This window comes from Lygodium microphyllum, chromosome 18 (assembly GCF_053477565.2).
Source record: "Lygodium microphyllum isolate KBCC chromosome 18, Lygodium_microphyllum_v1.1.10, whole genome shotgun sequence".
Classification (NCBI taxonomy): domain Eukaryota; kingdom Viridiplantae; phylum Streptophyta; class Polypodiopsida; order Schizaeales; family Lygodiaceae; genus Lygodium; species Lygodium microphyllum.
Genome location: NC_141152.1, coordinates 33,935,019 through 33,946,595, shown reverse-complemented (window position 1 = coordinate 33,946,595; position 11,577 = coordinate 33,935,019). Strand labels below are relative to the sequence as shown.

At 38.2% G+C, this 11,577-nt stretch overlaps 1 protein-coding gene across 1 annotated transcript; it reads left to right on the top strand.

Annotated features, from left to right (window-relative positions):
• The first annotated feature begins 9,997 nt into the window (after positions 1 to 9,997).
• Positions 9,998 to 10,987, top strand: LOC148020741 (uncharacterized). The gene is made up of 3 exons (XM_087698174.1): positions 9,998 to 10,204; positions 10,478 to 10,702; positions 10,919 to 10,987. Exons 1-3 carry the CDS (start codon positions 9,998 to 10,000, stop codon positions 10,985 to 10,987), a joined length of 501 nt encoding a protein of 166 aa, XP_087554300.1.
• The last annotated feature ends 590 nt before the right edge of the window (positions 10,988 to 11,577 follow it).

Below are 11,577 nucleotides of genomic sequence, written 5' to 3'. Positions count from 1 at the left end.
TTATAGAACATTCTTCTGAGTTGTCTTTTTTGCAATATTCTTTGTGTTTTTTTCTCTTTTATCATGGTGTTCAATAGTTTACTACAACATCTATTTATGCTTCCATTGCTACATTTACTTCTGACATTATATCAAAATTTAGGACCTTGGTTCATGTTGTTGTTTTATATTGTTCCAGGTCTACATTTTGGCCTTTTTGCTATTGATTAGACCCATTCTTGATTCTTGCAAAAATTGATTTTTTAACATGGGTAACCATCTTGTACTAAATTCTGGCCTGGTTTCTACTCTTTTTCTCAGTGTTTTATAGTTCACCACCCATCTACATTTTGGAGATAGCAAGTTGAGACGACACATTTTTATGCATGATCAATGTATTTATTGTAGTTATTGATTGCATTGTGACTTTAGTTTCTACCTTTTCATTGCTTTTTCTTAAGTAGGGTTAGGGGAGAGTGTTTCAGGTTAATTTTTGTTGTCTAGTCCATATTTTCACTTTATCCATTGCATGTGAACTCGATCATATAGTCTATGCTCTTAGTTTGGATGTACTCTCTTTCTTCTCCTCTTCTTTCAATTATTTTCTATTCTTATGGTCTTTAGATGGCTCCCCTTGTTATCCCATCGATGACAAATTACATGGCCCTGATTATCTCACATGGAGTGTTGTTAATGAAAGCTTGGTTTGTGCAAAAGCAATTATGATACATTGTATTTGGAGCTCTTGAGCATCCTACTCCAATTGATTTTGATTAGGACAACTATGAAGAAGCTATGCTCACATAGGATATTGATGATTCTCATGCATATTCTGTCCTTCTTCGTTGCATTTCCAAAGAAGTTCTTCTAGAAGTCAATGCCTGCAGTGCTTCTCCCACAATTTGGGCAAAGCTTCAAATATTGTATGAGACTCTCTTACGTATGCATGCCGTAACTCTTTGTGGATAGCTCTAGCAAATGAAGTTTGAGCCGATGTATATGATTCAACCCTTCTTACTTTGTGTCACATAGGTATAGGACCATCTTCAATACATATAGTCTACGCTTCTAGAGGCTCATATTGTGGGGAGTGTGCTCAACAAGCTCCCTCCAGAGTTTAATGGAGTGGTCAATGCTTTGCAAACTCAAACAACATCAACAATCATCAGTTTTCTACATAATTTCTTGATGTTGCTTGAGCATGAGACATCTTTGTGGTTATAGGGGAGCCTTTCCTCGTAGTTTGGTGGACCGAGTGATACCTTCATAGCTTCAGAGAGAGGTGATAGGAAGAAAAAGTTGAAGGCCTAATGTTATCACTATGGTAAGAAGGGACATTTACATAAGAATTGCAAAGAGTTAGTGGCTTCGAGGAAGATAAACATGAAGATGAAGCAAAATCTTGACTCCTCTACTGAGTCATCATCTTCCTCACACTTATGACTTGGATCATTTGGCCAAGGCTAAGGCCAAGGTGTGAACATGGTCATCTTCTTCAGATCGCAAGAAGGGCTTGGTGGCCCGTCATGCTTTGTAGTATCGGTGATGTGGTCATCCCTCACAACTCTCGAGTGCAAAAGAGGAAGTGTGAGTGGGTGGTCAGATGGGGCAGGTAGACCTCATTTATCTAGGTATAGAAGTGTATAGGTTCTAGAGAGCAACATCCATGATGCATTGACTGAAGTCTTGCAGGTTTTGAAATCTTGGAGTACTTGGGACTAACATTGAGGTTCATGATGGACTATTGTTTGAAAAGTAGTGGTATTGGTTCTTAGTCTAAGCTCATATGAGGAGGCACTTCAACGGTCTTGGCCAAAGGTAGGAAATCCATGGTTACGTATGTTTAGAGGCATTTTTGATAGGATGGTCTAGTATGCTACTACATGATATTTTTAACAAACATAGAGATCTATTATGATTCTTCTCTATTTTTTAGATTTTGGTATGATCAACATTGACACTCAAGTTCTCTTCGAGGCACCTTGGTGGTGGTGGCTTCATCACCTATTGCTTGGATATCCATGGTCCTATTATAGTGGTCTTTGTTGTATGGACTATGATGAGTCAGTATGATTCTATCATTCTATTGCATCAAATAACCATGATCCGAGAGTGGGTGCTAGTAGTTTGCTTAGCTCATGTGAGTTTGCTTGACATTTCTAGGCATTATAGATATTTTATTGTGACCATTATGATGTTTATTTAGGCATTTTATATTGGTTGATCTATTGGCATTTATGGCATATTTTTTTCCTTTATATTCAGGCTCCTTCTCAATTAGTCATTATCACTTACAGGTTCTGTTGGAGAGAAGGAGCTAGTGGCATTGCCTATATGTAGCAACTAGTGACTTATTATTGTACAAGACTGGTATATGGATACCATTTTTTGAGAATTGTTCCAAGTTCTCTTCCTTGCAAGGTTTTTCCATGTTTTTTTTTTCTCCAATCCTTGTGTTTAGTAATTTATTACAACATCTATTTTTGGTTCCATCGTTGTATCCACTTTCGACACAAGTTAGATAGCCCAACAATACAAGTTGGCCAAAACTGTAAAATGGGTGACCAATCTACACACTCTCATAATAAAATACATAGTACCCATTGCAATGTATAAACTCACACATGAGATGTCTATTATGCTGACACTTTGTTGTGGCTAAATAATCCCTCTCTTGCTCTAAAAAGATAGCTAGGTTAGACTTTCTTTGCTTGTTAACTGAAGAACTTTATCGTGGGAGGTGACAAAAAATTCAAATTTTCTTCAAAAGGCTCAAAACGTAGTTTTTTTTCACATTTGGATAGTTGTTCTTGTACAAACAAACATCAAAGAAGCCTCATTTTACACAAGTCTTTGCTCGCTTCAGCCATGTGTTGATGTGCATTCCTCTTGCTTGCATCTATAAAGTGAAAATGTAGCCTTTGTGTTTCACCAAATCCTCCTCTTTAGATCTATCTATGCTTGATTAGCCCCAAACTTGCTCTAATACCACATCACAGTGTAGTGATGCAAAAGTGTATGCATGTATTGATTGTAGCTATTGAACATGAAGAGAAGGGAGAGAAAAAGAGAGAAAAGAATATTGAGAATGCTAAAAATTGAATGCAGAATAAAGAAAGAAAAATGAGGATAAGAGGTTGTGCACATAATATGACAATCAATGAGCCTCACACATTGTGCATAGTACATGCTTTGGACATGTGGATCTTGGATCTTTTTTCATATAGCTCTATATCATAGAGCTATTGTAAAGTGTTCATAATATTATAATGTTCAAATATCCATCTTAGATTATAGTGAAAATTCCATGACTAAAGTATTGCAGCATCATGTTTTAATTTGAACTATATAGAAGGGGCCATGAAAATGCACACTTTTTGAATTTAAGATTTATAGAAGGGGTATAACTATTGCCTCTGAAATTCACAGAAGGGATATACAAAATGGTGCAAAATTTTTAAAAACATGTTTTTAAAACTATCATTTGAACTCACATTATATAGAGGGCTTCTATATAATGTAACCCCCTTGAGGAGATAAGTAGAGTATTCAAAACCATGATTCCTTTGAGTTGAGAGGAGTGTTCATGATTACTTGAATACATAGCTTCAATGGCAATGAAAATTCGTAAAAATGGAGAAGAGGGAAAAATGAATCCATTGCTTAATTTTCAAGTAAAACTAAGTTCAAAGAGAAAAACATTTAAACTTTAAAAATTGTCTAAAAGGAAGGGGAAAATGAAATACTAAGAAAATAGAAATACTCAAAATTTGTGCATAATTGTTTCTTTTTTAAAATCACATTTTTTATTTTAAAATTTTCAATATCTTTTTTAGAATAAAAATCCTAAGATTTGGAGAGAGAAGATTCATCCTCCATGAATGTCGATATTTTTCTTTCTATTGAGCAATTCAAAAGGCCCACATCTTAAACTATAATTTTTTAAAGGGCTCGTTTTTTGCTCCATTAATTGTTTTCCTACTACCTTGCTATTGTAACATTATTTTTGCCATGTACTTGTGATTCAATTGTTTCACAAACTTGAGCCACTCATACATATCCTCCTCAAGCCACGTATATTCTACATTGCCATTCTCATGGATTGCCCATAGCTCTTGCCTCTTCCTTATGGCATAGGCCATTACATAGTTCAACCACATGAAACCAACTATGTTCAAGCCTATAATGTGTGAGTATCACAAGACTTTGCTCATGAAAATTTTCTCCATATGACTTTCCTTTCCCTATTTTTTCAACTTCTCAAAATATGTCATCATATGTGGGTTTGAGGATAATTTCAAATGTTGTTGAATGTGATAATGAGCTAGCTTGGGGGTTCACTATATGTATGTTCTCTATATCATATGTGTTTAGGACCTATTTATAAATACTCATAAAAATAGAAAGTTTTTAGATAGTACCCTCTATAAGTTTTTAGGGCCTATTTATCAATACTCTTATCTATGAATCTTCTATATGTAAAGCCTTGTGTAAAGATAATATTTGAAAATTTCTTTATATGTTGAGCGCATGCAATATACATGTATATTTATAAGTCATCTCCTAAGGGAGCTAGATGGTTGACAATGATAGTTATTGCTTATTTTTTAGTATTATCTAGCATAATAGAACACTTTTAAAGTTTTATATAGCTCTTGAACTATTTTTATTATCACAATGTCATAAATGACTATCACATTTATTTTAAAATGTTAAAAAACCTAGAGTAGAAAGTTACCTTTGTGTGTTTGTGATATAGGTGATCCTTGCAAATAAAATGATGAGCTAGATTGTTGACATTGTTGAATATGAACCTGTTTTAGAATGCTATCTTGCATAAGAAAAATTTTATAAAGTAAAGTAGAAACATTGAGAGAAATGTCAATAAAATTTTTAGCTTCTTATCTTGCATAACAAAGTTAGTTATTGCGTAAAGCATCACTATTGACAAAAATGTACTTAAAAATATTATAAGGCTTAAACTTTAAGTTACTTATAAATGGCCTTGATAACCCTTTAAGTTACTTAAAAGTATTATAAGGCTTAAACTTTACGTTACTTATAGATGCCTTTGATAACCCTTTAATATTCATTATCATATCACCATTAACATCTAAAAACGTTTTATTTTTATTCCTATACTTATTATTGTGAAATCCGTGAGATCTAAAGATACGGATTGTCTCGGATTCCAAAAGGCTTTACGCGGCACTTAAAAAAATCTAGAGTTCTCTCTTCCTTACTGTGTATACTTACGATTTTGTCCTCTTCCTTCGAAAACACGCAAACGGATATCTCGAAGGTATGTGACCTACGGAAACCACTCGCACATTTCAAATCTTTCATTCTCGCCCCTGCACAAAAACAAGGCTTATAGTTACTAAGGTTAATAACTTTTAGAATTAGAAAGAGGTTTTAAAATTTTTAATTAACCTACCTTCTACCCGTGAGTTGTCATCGTACATTGCCGCCATCCCTCTCCCCTCCACGTCGACGTCGACTATCATCATTGTCATTACCATCCTCATCGTCGTCACCATGGTGATGATGACTTACACACGAAGCGTCTCCCTCTTTTCAGCTGAAAAATATGGCGGCCATGAATAGACTTCGTCGAGCATCTGGCCACGTGCAGAGGGAGAAGACATGGAGAGAGAGAGAGAGAAGGAGAGAGAGAGAGAGAGGGGCGTACTCATAAGGCTACATTTTGGATGCAAGAAGACTCTGATACGTTGCCCGAGAGAGAGAGAGAGAGAGAGAGAGAGAGAGAGAGAGAGAGAAGTGAAGGAAAAGAGGACACAGAAGAAGGTTTTCCTATCTAAGCGGGATATTATCAAGACCGTCAATACCCACCGAAGCCGCGCATCCACCATGGATCCAAAGAGGAACAGCTCGAGAGTCGCAGGAGCTGCTAGAACCACGGGAGCTGACGGGAATACGAGCAGAAACACAAGCAATGCAGCTCTAGCCCTAGCCACACAAAACCAAGTTCTGGTATGTAGTTAAATAATGATAAACTAATATTCATCGATAGTTATGACTCGGGAATATCATTTTTGTAATACGATTAGGGAAAGTTGTATGGAAAATTACATGGAAAGCTAGATGGATTATGCACACAATACTTATCTTTTAAAAGTCGCGAACAACATGTATAAAAAACAAATTAGTTAGATTTCACATATGATATCTATCTTGGAAAGCTGCATCATCCACTTAATTCTACGTTATGTAGTGAACTCAAGTAAACTGGTAAAAAACAAAATGAAAATTTCTTGATAAAATTGCATAGTCTTAAGAAAATAAACGTAGCAAATTGTAAAGTCATCCTAGAGGAGAGGTAGAGAAGTCTTTTCCATATTTTCTAGTATTGCATGATGGTTTAGATTTTGTCTCGTAGTGCATGATGTGTAAGCTAAATGAAGTTAAGTTTTAAGAATTGTCTCCTTTGATTCAGTTAATATCATGAACTTAAGTGGACTTAATTAAGTACGATTCTCCTCACTTACAATTAGGCTAGATTACCTATGGTTTTAGGATATAACCTGATCAATGATTGATCACACTACAAGGATTTGAGCTGGTAGTGACGACGATTAGCGACGGCGGGTATTGGCGTCGCAAAAGCGACGCAAATAGCGACGGTCCACAGGGAAAAAGCGGGCCGAAACCGAGTGTGGCTTTATTTCGCGTTTTCACGTTTTGTGTTTTGAGAGCGAGAGCGAGGGAGAGAGCGACCGTCCTGAGAGAAGGAGAGGAAGAAGACTTGTCGCCGCCGCCGCTGCCGTTGTTCACGAAGGAGAGGAGAAGGCTTCATCGCAAAGAAGAGCCACTCCACACTCGCCATATCTCATCGGTGAGTCTCCCTCTCTCCTTCTTTTGCTTGTTTAAGGTTTAAATCACTTTTTCTTTTGCTTGTTTAGGAGAGAAAATGAGAGAGAAAGAGAGGGAGAGAGAGAGAGAGAGAGGGAGAGAAAGAGAAAGAGAGGGAGAGGGAGAGGAAGGGGGAGGAAATGAGAGAGGGAGAGAAAGAGAAAGGGAGGGAGAGTGAGAGGGAGAGGGAGGGAGAGTGCATTCTCTCTCTCCCTCTCCCTTTTGCTTGTTTAAGATTTAAATCACTTTCTCTTTTGCTTATTTAGGAGAGGAAATAAGAGAGAGAGAGAGGGAGAGGGAGAGAGAGTGAGGGAGGGAAATAAGAGAGAAAGAGAGGGAGAAGGAGAGGGAGAGAGAGGGAGAGGGAGAGGGAGGAAATGAGTGAGGGAGAGAAAGAGAAAGAGAGAGAGAGGGAGAGGGAGGGAGAGTGCATTCTCTCTCTCCCTCTCCCTTTTGCTTTTGGAGAGTGTTAGGATATATTGTGAGAGGGAGAGGAAATGTGAGAGAATGAGAGGGAGAGGGAGAGAGAGGGAGAGAAAGAGAAAGAGATGTATACTCAAATGGATAGCTTTATGGAGATGTATGTCTACTCAAATGGATAGCTTTTGTCTACTCAAGATGTAGTCCACCTATGTGTGTATATATTGGAACGATAACATATCCATGATTATGGTAATGGTATGCACTTTGCTTTTTTTATAGGTACCATTACATCAACTCCTTAAGAGGGCTAAAAATTAGTCATACACTTTATGAAGTCTAATTAGGAGATTTAAGATGCACGATAATAGACTTATCGATAATGGTATGCAATGTGCTTTGCCATGGGCCACGTACATTGGTGACTCTTTAAGATGGCTTAAAATTGGTCATATCCTTCATAATGTCCAAGTAGGGGATCTAATTGTGATATGCATAATTCATTGTTTTTGTATTAACTTTATAGGCATAACAAATTAGTAATCATGCCAACTAGTCAATGAAAGGACTAAAACAATATGATACCCTAGCTAATGGTCATTATGGTACTTCATCAAAATGAACCCAAAAGTATTGCTATAGAAGAAGAATCCCTTAAATTGAGCATATGATATTTTCTTCAAATGTTATGACTATGAGTAGAATTGTTTGAAACAAATTTTAGTACTATAGTTGATAAATTTCATAGATGGTATTAATTTTTATACATGGACCTAGGACAAAAAAACCACATTTCTAAGATGCTTTTTGTTGAGTCTGATTTATTATTAGGCTAAGAGATCCTCAATTATGCTCATAAATGGATTACTTATACTCAAATCTCTCTAGTGCAGTTGTATAAGTAATCCTAGTAGAGCCCCTCTAAGATACTCAAAGTACATAACCTAGAGACCGTAGCTAGGTATATAAGGTATAATGGTTGTACAAGAAGATACCTCAATAATTGATTGATTACCACTAAATCCCAAAGAAGAATCGTGTTCCATCCCCTTCAACTCTATATTCACCTCGTGAAGAACTTCATTAATCATAGCATCATTGTCACCAATCTTTTTGTTGCAATGATGAAGTAACATATTCATCACTTTTCCTTTTAGCATCTAAGGTATTATCCAATCTTTTAGTCAAGTCCAAACATTTAGTCTTCGACTCATGAACCTTATGAACCAATGCTTTTTTTTTACAATAATGAATAATTATCTACCGGGACAAACAAATCCTTGAGCATGGTATATGGCTGAGATATAACATCAATAAATCTCTCAACTACTATGTCCAATGCATTCTTTACATCAATCAGTAAAGCATTTCTTATATCTTGAAGTTTAGATTTCAACAGCATGGATGCATCAATATCAACCTCAATGTTTTACAAAATTTGCTTCTCAAGCTCTTGCAGAGGCCAAAACCTCTCAAGCAAGAGCTTTTGGTCAACTTGCAACTTGACATACATCTCCATAAAGCTATCCATTTGAGCCTCGTTTATTGTAATGTAGATAAGATGGAAAACGAAGAAGGTCTTATTGTTCAAGATCGCGAGGCATATCTTAATCAACGTGTCCCATGTCGTTGCTCTCAATGCAAGTTGGCAATTAGACGAAAACGTCGATTGTCTATAGAACACATACGACGATTTGGCGAGTTTCAATCTGAGATCATTGATCAGGTGATTGCAGATTTTCAGCAAACGGTAATTTAAAGTTAATACTAATCATGCATTGTACTCGTAAGCTAATTGAAAACCATACATAATAAGATTGGGTCTTATTGGAAAATTTTCTATCCAGGGAGGTGATGTCTCGTCCCAAGGGGGAGTGCACCCTTTGCGGCCAATTAGAAGAGTTCGTGGGCGTGCGATGGATGGAGTGTAGGAGCCAATCCACCACTCGCAAGGCGAATCTATACCATCAATGCCAGAGGAGACAGACAACCTTCCAGACCTACCTATAATCTTGGAGCCTGAGATGGAGGCAATGATTGATGCATTGATTCCCATGGATGTCGAGACATCTGATCCGCTTAGAGAGGAAGCATCCATACCATTATATGATGGGTGCCGAGTATCTCGGTTGAAGACATTGGTTGCACTCTTAAGTGTGCAACCAAAATACCGGTGGAGCGATACGAGTGTCACCGAGTTATTTAGGTACCTTGCACATAGGCTTCATTGATTTTTTTTTTTGACATTATTATTACAAACATTTGTGCTTTTTCAAGGTGTTTTATGATGTTTTTCAGGTTATTGAAATATCATATATTACCACCTGCAAATACCATGCCTGAGTCTTGTGATGATGCACGACATGTTTTACGAAAGCTTGGCATGGACTACAATAACATCCATGCATGTATCAACGATTGCATACTGTTTCGAGAAGAATACGAGACTATGGAGACATGTCCAAAGTGTGGTGCTCACAGGTAACAACAGGACTTGCAAGGGCAAACCATCCCTCAAAAAGTTCTCAGACACTTTTCACTCATCCCCTGCATAAACCACATGTTTCATACGTCCGGCATGGTGAGCTTGACAACATGGTATGTGCAGAATAGGTCCACGGATGGAGTTCAACAAATATCAACAGATTCGCGCACATGGAGCCACATTGACTCTACCTTCCTAGGCTTTGCATGAGAGACAAGGAATCTTCGGCTCGATCTCGCAATGGATGGCGTGAACCCATTCGGTCTGCGCTCAACTTCTTACAGTGTGTGGCCTATAGTCCTTGTCAACTACAACATCCCTCCATGGCTTTCTACGAAGAAAGGACATCTCATCCTTATCTTACTCGTCCCAGGCCGCTATAAAGTAAAAAATATGGACGTGTATCTTCGTCTAGTAGTCGATGAGCTTAAGATTTTGTGGGAGGAGGGAGTCACTGTGCAAGATATGAGCAGGTGCGATGGTTGGCGGTCAGCCAACATTCGAGCCATTCTCATATGGACGATGCATGACTTTTCAGGATTGGGAGAGTGCTCAAGTGAGCAGGCCTCCGTTCTCGCTGGTAATATCTATATTTTATCTCATTCAATCAAGTATTCACTAGGTTGTGGTGTCGGAACAGGTCTGGTTACCTCAGGTTATCATGCATGTCCATTGTGTAGGCCACAGTTAGACTACTGAAGGTCACAAACCATGAAGAAGATGGTATATCAAGGACACGCTGCTTTCTTGCCGGAGGATCATGAACTCAGGGAAGGTTTCCTTGGACGACCTCCAACACATATGAACGCCGCAAGCTGGTACAAGCTGAAAATGGTCCACGCGGAATCACATCCAAATGGAATGCGACGGTTCTCAGTTTTCTACGAGTTGCCATATTGGACCCACTTACAAGTCAACCACTTGTTGGATCCCATGCATATTTTCAAGAATGTGGGCAGCTTGCTATGGGACCACATCACAGGAAATAGAGACACTATAGGGGCACAAATGGATTTGAAGGAGGTAGGTAAGATGGAGGCGCTTTGGCCGCAGCTGAGTGCTGATGGTCGTGTGCAGCTTCCTCACGCTCCTTGGGTTTTGTCCACTAAAGAAGAGTGCATTGTGAAGCAAGTAATCAAGTCTATCCGTACTCCGACAAGTATGATGCGTTCTCTCATATCCGCATTTTCTAAAGATAACCAATTGTCGGGGCTAAAATCCCATGATTGACATAAGATATGTCAGGTTTGTGCTAAGAATGGATTGTAATTAGAGTAGGCATTTTGCAATTTGGAAAGTAGCAATTATTCATAATGCTTTCTCATTTGTGGCAGTTGGAAACCGATCGTGATTGCAGGATACCTTACTCCAAAAATTCGCGGGGCCATTTACAAGTTGTCGACTTGGGTACAATGGATCTCACAGAAAGAGATTAAGATGTTCTCTATTGAATCCGCAAGGCAGGGAGCAGTGGAAACGGTCTATCTCTTTGAGAAATACCTGCCCACTAGCATGATCACGATACAAATCCACCTTCTTGTGCATCTTGTGGACGAAGTGGAGATTGCTGGACCTATCCATACACGATGGATATTCTTCCTGGAGAGCTTCATGAAAACCTTGAAAGGCTTTGTGCAACAACGAGCTCGGCCAGAAGGTAGCATGGCCGAAGGTTGGTTGGTGTCAGAGGCATTAGTGCATATTTCACAATGGCTACCAACGATGGAACCAGACAATGAAATGCTATGGACGCTGAGGGACAATGATAGACTGACTGGAGATGTGGTGGTTGAAAATGGGATAGAATAAAGAATGGATGC

What these genes read in the sequence shown, in the direction of transcription:
- LOC148020741 (XM_087698174.1), top strand. Translation starts at nt 9,998, where the DNA reads ATGGATGGCGTGAACCCATTCGGTCTGCGCTCAACTTCTTACAGTGTG. An exon ending in TTAAGATTTTGTGGGAGGAG is followed by an intron (nt 10,205 to 10,477) that starts GGAGTCACTGTG and finishes ACCATGAAGAAG; the next exon opens with ATGGTATATCAAGGACACGC. An exon ending in TGGATCCCATGCATATTTTC is followed by an intron (nt 10,703 to 10,918) that starts AAGAATGTGGGC and finishes ACTCCGACAAGT; the next exon opens with ATGATGCGTTCTCTCATATC.